Raw genomic sequence first — 15,002 nt, 5'->3', positions numbered from 1 at the left:
TGGGGTAGTTTTCTTCTGAGGCTTCTTCTTGGCTTTCAGATGGCCGCCTTCTCCCTCAGTCTTTATATCATCTTTCCTCTGTCTATGCCTGTGTCCAAATTTCCTCTTTTATAAAGACTCCAGTATATTGTATTAGGGCCCACCCTAAATGACCTTTTTTTCTTTTTAAACTTAAATCACCTCTTTAAAGGCACTGTCCCAGCACAGTTGTATTCTGAGGTACCAACATAGGAACCGGATAGGGGACACAGTTCAGCCTGTAACGGTGTGAATTTTAACTAATCTATGGACGCAGGGCACTTTGTTGACTAAAGATACATGGAATGCTGTGGTGAGGGCATATGTATCATACCATGTTTATGTGTCAGACATACAGAAAGTCACCACTCTTAAAATGAATAGCTGAGTTTGTTAACCTAGGGGTGGCTACTTGGCCAAGTCATCAAAAGACTTCACCCTTCTTCTATGAAATATAGTCCTAAACTTCAGTAAGAGTGTGTAATGTTACCACAAAAAGAAAGGGTATGGCAAGTACTCAAGAAAGAAGGAAAAATAATAAACACTAAGAGGCTGGTTCTGGGTTTAAGAATAATGCCTTCTGAGTGCAGCAAGTTTCAGTGCACATGAAATCATGTTAAAGTTAGTGATGAATTTGCATATTTTTAACATAAACAGTATTGTAACTCAATATATATTCCACTCTTTCCCATCAATGAAACACTCTAAATAGGAATAGCAAAATTATGAGGAGTAAAGATTTTCTATAATATCTTTAGAGCTTGAGGAAGTACTCAGAAAGCTACATCAGATGATGTGCCATTAACTATGGTCCAGGGGAACTTGTTTGTGAGTAATTTCTTCTGTGAGTGGTAGACCAAAGGCTCTTTAAAGTACAGACTCACTCTTCGAAGAGTAGAACTATTAATTTGTTATTCCCAGGGCTAAGTTTTAAGAACTTAAGTTTTTATAATGTTTAGAAATTCTGATTTTTCAAAATTTTCATCTATAAGTATTTTGAAAATACTTTTTTTTTTCTTCTCTCCTTGTTAAAATTCAGCTGATGGTTTTTGGAATCTTTCTGTGCCTGGATGCGTTTTTGTATGTGTTCACCCTGCTTCCTTTAAGAGTTTTCCTGGCACTATTCAGGCTCCTCACTTTGCCTTGCTATGGCTTAAGGTAAGTTTAAAATCATTAACTATTGTAAATGTATAGTATTTCATTATTTTTAATACTTGTGATGGTTGCAGAGTAAGGATAATTTATACAGTTTCATCCACACTTTGGCCCTTCATGCATAAAATAATTGTTTATCTTTTTGATGGATATTATATAGTGTGTTTATATATTATTATACTTTTTATATGCTTTTTTTTTTTTTTTTTTTTTTTTTTTTTTTTTTTTTTTTTTTTTTTTCAGAATTGTTTTGAACCAAAACTTTGCTGTAGCCAGTAGAATAATGTTAATGCTAGAGGCTGTGTAACAGTGTAGAAAGGACCTGGTACTGAAAGTCAAAGACCTACTTACCATGTTCCTAACTCACCTATGCCTTTATTTCCACGAAGGCCTTGGGCCTCTTAGGCATCATCTGTAGAAAGCACAGGGTTCTAGGCTGGAGGGGTAAAGGAATCTCCTCAGGAGCTCTTACTACAAGGGTTCTTCCTCCATTTCATTTGAGAATCATTGTTGTAATGGTCTGTGGAGCCTTAGTTACTGGTAGTAAACAAGACTCTGATCCCTGAGAGTGGAAAAACTCTCAGGGATCATTGTCCCCACTGGGAAGATCAGACAGCCTGACCTGACGTTGACTAGCTTGTGAGCTGTGTGCAACTGCCTGACTTCTCTAAGTGTGCTTCCCCCTCAGCCAAAAGGGACTATTGAGAGCTCAGCATCTTTTACCACAAAGATTGGAAGATGTTAAAATAATAGCCAGCGTAGTGCCTGGCTCATAGTAGACAAGAGCAGGTAATCAGTTTTCTTCTTTTTCTTCTCTACCAAAACTGAGAATAGTAAGGTGACAGTGTTAAGCTTACATGAAGCTTTATGCTTTATTGTTCTGGAGGTTAAAAGGAAGTTTGGCTTTTACAGTTTTCTTTCTTTGTATAGTTAGGCCAGTGTGTCTCTATTCTGTATATAGTCACTCTTTACAACATTTTTATTTAGTTCTTAGCAGAGATGTCCAGGTTACATTTATGACATGCATCACTTTTCTAAATACATTACATTCTGGGAAAATTCTAAAATAGACAATAATTTGTGAGACTTCATTGAACCATGGTGACTGTTCCATGGTATGTAAAATATATAATTAATAAAATAATTTAGCCATAGCAATTGAGTTAAAAGTTAGTGACCAGTATACACAATTATATGTTTTTCTAAAAGACTAAAGCCATGGGAGATTATTTTTTAAAGTCGTAAATGAGCATATACTTAATATTTAGTAACAGATATAGTCGTTTTAAAAATAAGACTCAATCTGTTTTGATAGAAATTCCTCCTAGTGTAAATTGGAATAATTTAATGATTATGATGATCACATTATGAAGGGATTGAGAATCCTTGTTTTGCAAGGTTACGTGGAGTAAGACAATTATAAAAATTCAGCTCCTGTCATTGTTATATGTTCTGTTCTGTAACTTACTTGCCTTCCAGGATAACAGTGGATTAATGCTACATATTTTATTAATCACAAGTTAATCAAATGGGATGATAGTTATAGGAATTTAGTCATTTGCTTTAAGGTATTTCTAGTACATGTTTTATTCCTTTAGAAGAAGTTTTAAGAAGGCCTTATGACTAACAAATCTTTTTAAATGTATTTTAAAAGCATGGCACATTAATACTAACAAAGCCTAACCACAATAAACTATTTTTCTTTATCACTATTGGGAGCTTCATATTATCATGGCATCTTAGTTCATTTTCAGAAGACCAAAATACAGTCTAAAATAACATTACTAAATATACATCTTTATTTGGAACTACATAAAGTGAATAGACACATGGACATTTAGATAAAGTCAAGTAAAACACATGACATAAAATTACTAATGTTGCTGGGTATGGTGCCTCATGCCTGTAATCTCAGCACTTTGGGAGGCCAAGGTAGGAGGATCGCTAGAGGCAAGGAGTTCAAGACCAGCCTGGGCAAAATAGTAATACCTTATCTCTATAAAAAATAACAAAAAATTAGGCAGATATGGTGGCACATGTCTGTGATCCCAGCTACTCCAGAGGCTAAGAGGTTGGAGAATCACTTGACCCTGAGAAGTTAAGACTGCGGTGAGCCATGATTATGCCACTGCACTCCAGCCTGGGCGTTGGAATGAGACCCTATGTAGGGCTTTTCACATCTACACTATGAGCTACATTACTTTTTAGTTATTCTTTGATTAACATTGTGGGGCAAGTTCATGCTGTAGCCATCTTTATGTGGATGGCTTTCAAAGACATGTCATGTTCTCAGTGGCTGTTGGCACAATGTGATAAAACATTAACATGATGTATAAGCTAATGACTATCTTCCTCCTGGAGTGGTTCCTTCTTTGGGTATACCAAGTAACAGTGGTGATTTGCCAGTGATCCCAAGGGTCTCTCTTTGGGGACACTTATCTGAAGATCCATCTTGTTATATTGTACAGACATCTAAAACTGTGCTGCACTCAGTTCATTTCTGTGTAACTCCTGTTATATGGGGGAACAGGGCACATAAAATAGCATTAGAAGAGTCTTTTCTAGACCAGCACGGTGGTACACACCTGTCATCCCAGAACTTTGGGAGGCCGAGGTGGGAGGGTAGCTTGAGGCCAGGAGTTTAGACTAGCCTGGGCAACATAATGAGACCCTGTCTCTACAAAAAAAAAAAAAAAAAATTAGCCTGGTGTGGTGGCAGACACATGTAGTCCCAGCTACTTGGGAGGCTGAGGTGAGAGGATTCCTTGAGCCCAGGAATTCGAGGCCACCGTGAACTATAATTGTACCACTACATTCCATCCTGGATGACAGAGCAAGACTCTGTCTCAAAAAAAAAAAAAAAAAAAAATTCTTAAAGTGTTTGTTCTGGAAACTAAAAGATGTTGCAGGGAGCTGGGAAATCTTAAATTCTCTGCCACTATTTACTTTTATGAATGGTTAATGATCCCTAGCTCCAACCTTTTTCAGATATTTTAAGATTTTTTTGTAGCATATAAGATGATTGCTTTCTTACATTAGTTTGAAATACTTTGAATCTTAATTAGTTTGAGTAGTATTTGAAAGTAAGATGTTTTCTATTTTCAAAGTTTTATAGCTAAAATGACACTAGAGGGCAGCCTGTTAACACTATTTAAGACTCCATTGAGGATTTCCTCTGCAAACAGTTCTTACTATTTCTGCTTTGGATTAACTGAAAAATTAATTTCATGCTATCACTAATACTTAACTGTATAAAAACATGAAATGCAGTTAAAATTATATAACAGTTTCAGCAATTTTAAATGATAGGAGTTTAAACAAAACTTAAATTTTCATTTAAAGTTTAAATGAAACAGAGTTTCAACAATTTTAAATGCTTTGAGGATAGGCCAAGTTACACAGAATATGAAAATACTGCCCTAATGTCTTTGTGCCTTAAGCATGCTTTGTTAAAAATTGAGTAATTTGTGCTTATAGTAATATAGGTTGCAATTTTATTTTCTTTGAGCAATTTAGAAAATATCTCTTTGAGCATTATTTTTAAAGTCACAAAAGTTGAAATATTTGATAAGATCAAAGTTATATTAAAGCTATTGCTAATTTTAAGTCTAAGACCTTTCAAATAATTTAGGAATATAAAAATATTTTTTAGATTTGCCAAATGATTATTTAGAAATAGCCAGATTCTGCCTTCTTATAGCTTTTCTTCCGATGTTTTCTACTTCTATTAAAGATTATTTGATTTGTTTTGCCTGTAGTGATGTCATGATCCATCCTTTTCAGCAAGCAAAAAGTGCTCTTTCCTTCAGTCTGACTTTATTTTTTTCAAAGGAATAAGAAGAAATGAAATAGACTGGCAAAGAAGTTGATTGCAATATGTTAAGTAATAGTTCCTTTTTTCTCTCTCCTGTATTTCAGTCTTCTTTCCATAAAAAACTTACTGTCTTCCTCGTTTCCTTGAAATTGTTTTCACAAAAGGGAGGAAACAGTCTGTTTGTCAAATTAATCACCATGCTGACATGAAAACAGTAACTCTTTTCAGTCTCTAGAATTTTAGGTTCAATATCACATGAATAACAAGGTAATGTTATTGCCTTCTTTTTACATTTGAGATCAGCGTTCTCACCTCATCTGTTTACAGATTTACTTCTTGTACAGCATTTGTGAGAGGCTTTTACAGATAGACCCCCATATTCCCTGCTCCATAGCTTACTATTTTAACCTATTTCTAGATCTTCTGCAAACTTGCCATGGTTTTTGACTTAAGTAAATAAAGACCCTGTCCCTTCACTAAGGCTGAGAACAAGGGTGGTTCTATAGTGCCTTAAGTAAACTCAGCCTTCATCATGATCGTTCATCCAGCAGGGTGTTTTGCTGGTTTTGACCCTGTTATAAAGCACTGTTCATTATGAGATGTTGGCAGATAATTATCTGGAGTCATATTTGTGTGTGTTGTTTGCCAAGGATGCACTGCCTCCCTAAAAGTTCTGTTCTCAGTGATCTCAAGAATACTTCTTGAAATTGTTTCTGATGAATTAACAATCTTGAAACATCTTTGCCCCGAAATGTTTTGTTGTGGACTTAAAAAAAAAAATAGAAAATGCATCTAAATTCTTTAAAAGCAGATTCATTTATGTATATCTTCCCTCTTTCCCAGGTAAGAGTAGTGTCATTTTAGAAATCATTTGAGAAACTTCTTGAACTAGGATAATCTTTTTAATGATTCATGACATGTAAAACAGAACTAAGTTTTGATTTATTATATGAAGTATCTGTTCCTTGGAAGAATGATAGAATTTTGTTTTTTAGAAAAGTAAACTGTTCTATATTGTGTTAGGGGTACCAAACATCATTTTATCAAATTTACTTGTAGAATTAAATGAAAAATAGTTAATTATGTAAGTTTGATTTACCTGGCATTTTTGTGAACCCTCTATTCTAAAATTTGAGACTTTATTTTGTGCTTTAGAATTCTTAGTCACGTGAGTTACAAGTTAAAGATTATAGAGAAAAATGATATAGTTGGGTACCAAGAACTGAGTTATTGTTGAAAAAATTTTACTGAAACATTTTAGAAAGTGATTAGTGAGTTCAACAGGCTTAAGTAATAAATGCCGGAGTGTTTTTTGGTTTTTGTTGTTTACTATTAGAGCAAGTAAAATATGCGTGAGCAAATGTTCTGACCCCTTGCCCCAGCTTTAGGCGTAACTCTCATGTGAGTCTTCACAGGATTTTATTTTTCTTGTTTAAGAGGCAACAGTATGATTTTCTTTTAAGAGTTTATCCCATGGGAGACCTCCTGTCTCCCAGAATTAAGAATTTTAAATGATTGGGAGTTTTTTAACCTTTGAGTTTCCTGCATATGCCTTACCTCTTTTGAAATAGTTCTACCCAAAATTAACTTCACCTATATGTTATAATAGATTTTTCTCTTTTTAAACAAAATTAAGCCTTGGTTTTGGCCTAAGTGATTGATGCCACCACTATAGCACATGTAGGGAGAGCTCTTGGTAATTTTCTGTGGGGAAACAAATTGCCTTTTACTTCCTTTACCAGGGCTGATCTATGTGGCTTATTTGTTGAGAGCAATATATTTGTTATTATTGGAAAGTCTTTGTTGTCCCGTTTCCTCACCATGGAGCTCTAAGTAGCGTAGCAACATTACAACCTTCTCTCTTTCTTTCTCTCTTGTAAATCAGACCGAAGGAAGGAGCACTTTCACTTCCTTTATAGAATGGAATGTGGTGGCACAGGGACTCCTTGTGGTGAGTAAACCCTGATTTTTCCTTCTATACTCTTGGCCAAATTGACATTAATTAAATGCAAAAGTAAACAGGATAGGCAGACATAGCCATTAGGGGATAGAAACATATTGAAGAAAATGTGGAGCCTTATCCTTTTTAAAATAGCATCTTTACTTGATCTTAAAGCTTTGTCCACATTTCTTTGTGAAGGATTTGACTGCGATTTCACCTAACATGAAAATCCGCTCAAAAATGATCTTTACCCATGTTAACTTAGACTTAGCAAATACCTCATCCCCAATGCCACAGAAATTGGCTGAGCTTAATTCCTTCCATATAAGCAGGTTTTATTTTCCTTTACTACAAATAATAAACAAAAAACATTTATTTTCTAGTATAGTTTGAAATTAAAGTTTAAGAAATAGTTTTAATCATTCTGTTTATGTTAGGTATTTATTTTTTGTTACATGTCAGTCAAACTTAAGATCGAAAATACTTAATTTTCTAATTCAGGAAAACATCTTGATTTCACTACTTTATTCCAGTTTACTTTAAAATTATAAAAGGACCTCACTTTCAAAAATAAAACCGTAGTAAGTATTTTACATTTTTATTTCATCAGTGCTTGTGTTTCTTCACTCTTTCAGTTATACCACAAATGGCTGAAAATATTGAGTGAGAGAATGAGAGATCTAGTCTATGTATTTTGCAATGAAATGACTCATGCTAATACTCTGGCATGTTTCAACACTGATTTGAAGTAACTATGCAGGGATTTTCCCATTTTTCTTGCTCATTTTTGGTGCCTTGTCTTCCTTCTTGATCTTTCTGTCCACTACCAGATTTTACGTTAGCCATAGTTAGCATATTATCTTCCACTAAAGAGTAGGAGAAAAAGCTCACCCTTGATCGTCTTTCTATACTATATAATTCAGTTTCTATAAACCTGTGAGCCCTTCAAAACAACTAGAGATACTCTAATTGTTAAATTGTACAATATAAAATTGTACAGTTGCTAAAAATACAATGGAAATGGAAATATTTGTATGAATAAAAAATAAAATTTAGAGATGTAGAGAATTTGGTTTCTCTAAGGGTGGTTTTCCTAGAAAATTTTAAAATAATTCTGTTAAATGTATTATTTTGAAAAATGTTTAAGTTCTGTTAAATATTTGGTGTAATATGACTTGTGTGATAACATACAACCAAACCTGCAAATTAGGTTAGTGGGTTTTTCACTTTGCCCAACAGTATGTTTTGCTTGTTTAAGCTTTCATGTGGGATTTTCATCATTTGCAAGATGAATTGCCAGTAACCACCACTTAGCCATTTATAAGAACTTTAGCATGAAAATATTTTTCAAAAGCCAATTCAGGGTTGAATGGCAGGACCTTGGATAAGCTTCTTAGGTAGGTTGAAGTGATAATCAGATGGTCATCTAAAAATATCCTGGCAGGGGAGGAACAAATACGCTGATTGGTTCAAGTTGTTTTAACCAGGTAAACTTATTTATGAGGTTAGGTCTTCTCTTGGTAAGAGGCTGTGGTACACATGCAGCTGTCTTTTAAGATGCCACCTTAGAAACAATTTTTTCTTTGGCAGTTTTTCTTTTTATTAACAAGGACATTTATATGAAAACAAGACCTTGTTTTTTAAAGATTCTGCTGCTTGTATTATTTATTTGAATAATATTCCTTAGTTTTGAAAATCACAGTCATCCCTGCAACAACCAAATATGATGTTAGCAATGGAACATTTTCACCAGAGCAGGAGGTGCACAGAAAGCAGTGAATTCAATATGTGTATATCATATGCATATATAGTCTGGTTTTGGGGAGGGGTTTGTGTGTGTGTGTGTGTGTGTGTGTGTGTGTGTGTGTGTGTGTGTGTTTTGCATTCATATTTAGAAATAAAGACCAAATGATAGATACGTTTGTTTTTTCATGAAGCATTTTTTTCAGAAGAGATCACAGTACAGTGATAAATTATGCAGTATTAAATTTTATGGAAAGATAATAGGTTCTGAGATGTTGATTCCTGTAAGTTTAGAAGTTCTGTTTTAAAAAGTCTAGAATGCAGATGATTCTGAAGAGCATGCCTTCTGGAGCCAGATTGCCAGGTTTCCATCCCTGCTGCACCATGTGGGGACTTAGTCTGTACAACCACAGGCATGTTCTTGACTGTCCCTTGGCTCATTTGTAAAACTGAGTTGATCAAATGGCATTATTGTGAACACTAAAAGGAATATTTGTGGAGTGTCTAGAACTGCCACATAGTAACTGAATTGTAGCATTAGGTGTTTATACAACTTTTCTTTGTTAACTTATCAGCTTGGTTCAAAAATTGTTGTATTATATTATTTTGGGATATGACTTTCTAATGTTTGAGAGATCTAATTTCTAACTATGGCTTGTACTAAATATACTATTCATTCGTTGACATACTAACACATTTGTTCTTTGGTTTGAAATATGTATGTAAAGAAACACATTTGGATATATACGTAAAAGCCTTTGTTTCTTAAATAAAATTGTGTTGACTGAGATCACTCAACTAAATAGATGCCATCTAGTACCAAAAGTTCTAAATATAGTTTTCTATTTTAATTAGTTATCAAAATTAATTTTGGTTATTAATATAAATTAATACCACCCTACTTTTAGTTCCTATCATTTTATTTAATTCATAAACATAACGTACAGTTTTTAAACACAAAAGCTCATGATGATTGGTGATGTGTGACTTTGATTATATGCTGAGCTGTGCCACACTTCTGAGTGGGGGCTGGTGGCTCATGGCTCACCAGTTGTTTCCTGCCACCCAAGTAGAGATAGTCACACCAAGGCCAGGAGCTCAGAAGTGTTCAAAATATCTCCTCTTCTCAGTGTTTGAATGAGAAATACGTTTTAGTGACCAAGATCCAATTCCTGGCAGATATAATAGGTCTTCCATCTTCAGTCTTATAGAAATGGGGGCAGGAAATTACCTTGATATTCAAGTAGCCCTTTGCAGAGACCTGTGCTGTAGGCTGGTTGGTTGGGAGTTAGCAGATGAAGGGTATTCTTTCTTCTCTGGGGAGAAAAAGGTCTCTCCTGTGGGAGAGAGAGGAACAGCACTGGATAAAAGAAAGTCATGGTAAAAGAGAAATAATGATAGAGATCGATGAACTTTGTCCTTGATGCAATTTTTCCCAAAGCCCTAACTTCAACTGCTAAGAATAATTTTACTTGTCTTTTCATGCCCACCTAAAGTCGTGTGATCAGACTTAGACAAATCCTGACCTCCCTCTCATTTAGGCTCATTGGTCTAGTCCAATATATTTCCAGCCACCTTTAGCCCTCTCTCAACAGTCTTCACAGAATTTGCCTGTTTTCAGAACTTCTGCAATATCTTAGATTCTGTCTGTAAACAGATCAGCCAAATTCATATCTAGCTGAAAACACCGTACAGTGCACATTGTAGAAAACAAGAATGAGGTTCTGTAACAACTGCTCACAGAATTGGTATGGCATCATTGTGACCTTATAAAGTAATGTCTCAGGTCACAGTTTGGAAGACTTACAAATTCCTTGTTAAACTCTGCAAAGATCACTGGAGGAAATGCATTAGGAAAGAACTCTGGAGAATATGTAGCCAAGGAATATCAAATACATAGGGGGCTCAGACGGCCAGTGGCCAATTAGAAAATGAGCCCACCCCGGTATTGTTACTTAGAACATTGTCACAACTGGTAGAAGTGAAGAGATTCTACAGCTCCTAAAGAAAATACTCAGGCTGTTGTATAGATTGCACTATGCGTAAAAGCTGCCAAAACAAGAGACAGCATTTTCTGTCCTGAGGAATCAGCCTATGACAGGCAGAGAGAACATATCTTTCCCATTCTTGTCACATGAATTTTAAATCTTAAATTTCTTTTTTTCTTATGTATTTTTTGCACTATCTTGTTAAGATGGTTCCTTTCACAATATAGGTTTAGCTCCTTATACTCTAACCTCAGAAGTAAGGGGTGATTCTTCTGCTCATATTAGTTATGAAAAAAAATATTTCAACTGAAGTCACAGGGGACTAACGTGTAATACAAAAACTGTCCTATAAACCAGTGCAAAAAAGATAGGAAGGGTGTGTTCACCTGAAATGTAAATAACTGTTAAATATGTGGAAAGATGTTTAGTTTCCTAATGATAGAAATTAATGTTGAATCTACACTGTGTACCATTTTTCACCAATGAGACTGGCAAAGATCCAAAAGTTGATCAAACACTGTATCAATGCCCTGGGCTACAGGCTTTGTCATGACATTGCTAGTTGAGTTATAAACTGTACCCTGTGCAGAGGGCAGCTCAGCTGTTTCTATCAAAATTTCAAATGAATATAACCTTGAAATTCCAATTTCAGGGTTTGTCCTACAGATATACTTTCATATGTGAGACATGGCATGTATATTGTGTTATGGCTTATAATTGCAAAAGACTAGAAATCTGTTAGAGGTACGTTAAATAAACTGTGGTTCATCCACATAGTGGAACACTGCTCATAAAAAGGAAGCTCCTGATAAACTTATATGGAATATTATGCTGTTAAATAAAGTACAAGCTGCAGAGCAGTATGCATAGAATGTAACATTGTGTGAAAGGGGTTGATCCAGCAGGCTACATGCAGGGATTAATGATTAGGTTAAAGGCTTCTGCCGTAACAGTGGAAATCTGTTGCTCAAAAGTACCCTATTGGTAGATATCTGCCCTCCATGTTCATTTGTTAAGATTGCCAACTTCTAATAGTAATTCTCACTTAAAATCTTTATATTCTGTACTTGGACAGAAAAGTTTACATTGTTGAGTAGTTATTTAGTTTAACTTCCCTTGTTTGAAGTTTTTTAAATATCAACATAATTCTCATTTTTACCTTTGTATGCCAGTGTATATCCAATAAAGATTATTGGTTTTTGTGAGAACATACAAAGTAAAACTTATACTTTTATTACTTCTTGTATGTTTCAGGGACAGGCGTTTGCTTCAGCCTGCCCAGGTGTGTGACATTTTGAAGGGTGTCATTTTGGTAATCTGCTATTTTATGATGCACTATGTTGACTACTCCATGATGTACCACCTGATAAGGGGGCAGTCTGTCATCAAGCTCTACATCATCTACAACATGCTAGAGGTAAGGACCTCACTTACCCTGCACTGGCCTGACCAGGGCACTCATCTTCAAGTCTTCCAATTCTAAAGGTACCTGAGAGTCAAGAATGCTCTACCAACTCTAGTTACGGCGCTTCTGGCCTTTACTGTGCTACCATCACTTGGGGGCTGTTGTTAAACATGGATTCTGATTTAGGAGAGCTGAGCTGGATCTGGAGAATCCACATTTCTAAGGAGGTAGGGCTCATGCTGCTGGTCCAGGGTACACCTCAGTTGGCAAGCCCGCAGGCATGGCGTGTCCTCATGTAGGTTGGAAACATTCTTGCTGCCCAGACATTTTAAAAACAGTAACCCTTGAGTATGCAAATTGTCAAGTGCTAGGAAATTAGTTTCATAAATTCATTAGAAACCCATGCTAGAACTTTAAAGATTGTGAAGTAAAATGTTATGATTATGTATATGGTTGCTATAACAAATACACATTTTAAATTGCTTTGAAATCTTTACATAGAGCAGACAAGCCTAAGTTCCCAATTTTTGTGAGTACTTAATGTTTTTAGTACAATATGTCTCTCTTTAAAGCATTCAGCCTATGAAAATCTGCATTTATACAGAAAATAAGTTGAGCTGATATACATTCACTTTACCAAAAAAAAAAAAAAAAAAAAAAATGCTTTGCTTTATAAGCCAAATATTCACAAGTTTTTTTAAATAGTAAGATACCCTAAGTTATATAATAAATTTTGAAATTCAAATTGCAAGCCAGGCATGGTGGCTTACCCCTGTAATCCCAGCACTTTGGGAGGCTGAGGCAGGCAGATCACCTGAGGTCAGGAGTTCGAGACTAGACTGACCAATATGGTGAAATCCCATCTCTACCAAAAATACAAAAATTAGCCTGGTGTTTGTGTGTGCCTGTAATCCCAGCTACTCAGGAGGATGAGGCAGGAGAATTGCATGAATCCTGGAGGAGGAGATTATAGTGAGCCAAAATTGCCCCACTGCACTCCAGCCTCAGTAACAAGAGTGAGACTTCATCTTTAAAAAAAGAAAGAAATTCCAAATTGCATTTTTCTATTTTATTTTGGGAAGGATACAAATAAGGTCTATTTATCTTTTTAATTAGGCATGAAGAGCTTTCTCCTAGTGAGAGGACAGATGGGGTGGGGGCTGCTGGCCTGTCTACTCTGAAGCTGCATTGCTGTGGTAGACAAGGGCTCCCCATCTCTTCACAGAAGACACAGAGTTCTAGCCGTCTGAGTATCTCCTAAATTAAAGACGAAGATGTTTTAAATCCAGCTTCCTGATTCTAGGCTCGCTGCCCATACACTTGCTTTGCTCGACCAAGTAGGTTGCCTAGGGGTGGATGGGGACAAAGCTCTTCTGAAACAGAATAGCTCATCTTGTTCTCCCTTCCTTCTCATAGAAAGACTCTAGGCCTCATTCCCTGTTCCCCTCTGCTTTCTGCCTTGCTCTTTGCACCGCTGTCCTACTAGTCTCTCCTTCGCAGGCTTTCCGTCTTAGGAGATTGGAGAGTGTGAGGGCTTCTCCCTGCCCCGTCTTACAAAGCCCTGTCAAGCTAGTATTATTATTGTCACTAGAAAAGTAGGCCAAGAAGCAGGATCTGTGAATTGCTGATTAAAATGATTTATATACATATTCACACTGTAGACTGTAATTGATGATGTGGCTTAAACATAGTGGATAGGAGTCCAGGCTGTAGTCTAGAGGCAAACCATTCTGACCAAATCCTAGCTCCTTCCTTTATTACCTGGTTATCCGGGACACAGTTACTGTTGCTGAATATCTCTAATCCTCATTTCCTTATCTGTAAAGTGGAGATAGGAGATTATGAGGATTAAATAGATGCCACATAGAAAGGATTTAGCACAATATCAGGCCTATGCTAGGAGCTCCCTAAATGGTAGCTGTTATTCATTCGGCAGATCTTTAGTAGACACTTCCTGCATGCCAAGCATCTTAGACCCTGAAGACTCATAGGTGAACCAGCCTATTCTCATGGAGCTTATATTCTACAGATGAGAGCTAGGCAATAAACAAGGAGATATTAAAAAATGATAAATCATATAATGAAAAAGAACAGACTAAGGCAGTAGAGACCATAGAAGCCACAAGAGATTGGATGGTCTGGGAAAGGCCTCTGTAGAATGTGGCATTCAGACTGAATCCTGAATGTCATCCCCTCCTTTTCTCTCTTTTATGTTTCACTTTTTACTTGTTATACTGTATTCAAGAAGATTGAAACCTGAAAATGTGGTTAGGAAGTAAATCTGCATGTTTTATTCCATATAATAAACTTCAAAAAAATACAGTTACCATTGTTTACAAATATTAGACATGAGTAGGTCAAATGATATATTTGTCCTGAGTTTGACTTCAAAGTGCTAAAACCAGAGGCACCACGATTTTGATTCCTTTTATTTTTGCCCACCCCTATTTTTGCCACTATTTAAGACTTCCTTTATTACTAAGTAGTAATAAAGCTAATTACTTTATTAGCTAAGTAGACATTCTAATTCAAATTCTATTTGAGCACTTACTGTTTGTTAAAGAATAAAGAAATGTGGCTGGGCACAGTGGCTCACGCCTGTAATCCCAGCACTTTGGGAGGCCAAGGCGGGTGGATCACAAGGTCAAGAGATCGAGACTATCCTAGCCAACATGGTGAAACCCCGTCTCTACTAAAAATACAAAAACTAGCTGGGCATGGTGGCATGTGCCTGTAGTCCCAGCTACTCCGGAGGCTGAGGCAGGAGAATTGCTTGAACCCAGGAGGCGGAGGTTGCAGTGAGCCGGGATCGTGCCACTGCACTCCAGCCTGGTGCCTGACAACACAGCAAGACTCTGTCTCCAAAAAAATGAATAGGAAACAAAGATCCTCACTCTTCTTTAGGTTACCTTCAACTAGGATTTAAAACATTTCACT

The 15,002-nt window shown here is 36.1% G+C and overlaps 1 protein-coding gene across 2 annotated transcripts in view; it reads left to right on the top strand.

Moving 5' to 3' along the window:
• TAPT1 (transmembrane anterior posterior transformation 1) overlaps nt 1-15,002 on the top strand; it is a 69,850-nt gene that overhangs the window by 27,436 nt on the left and 27,412 nt on the right. For both annotated transcript variants that reach the window (XM_032273055.1, XM_032273054.1), the window contains exons 3-4: nt 1,058-1,176; nt 11,915-12,077. In XM_032273055.1, the coding sequence (XP_032128946.1) occupies nt 1,058-1,176; nt 11,915-12,077 (282 nt within the window). The remainder of the gene's footprint in view (nt 1-1,057; nt 1,177-11,914; nt 12,078-15,002) is intronic.

This window comes from Sapajus apella, unplaced genomic scaffold, assembly GCF_009761245.1.
Source record: "Sapajus apella isolate SASKATOON/1434 unplaced genomic scaffold, GSC_monkey_1.0 scaffold5, whole genome shotgun sequence".
NCBI lineage: Eukaryota > Metazoa > Chordata > Mammalia > Primates > Cebidae > Sapajus > Sapajus apella.
Note: the sequence above shows the minus strand (reverse complement) of the source record. Positions and strands in the feature narration are given on the sequence as shown.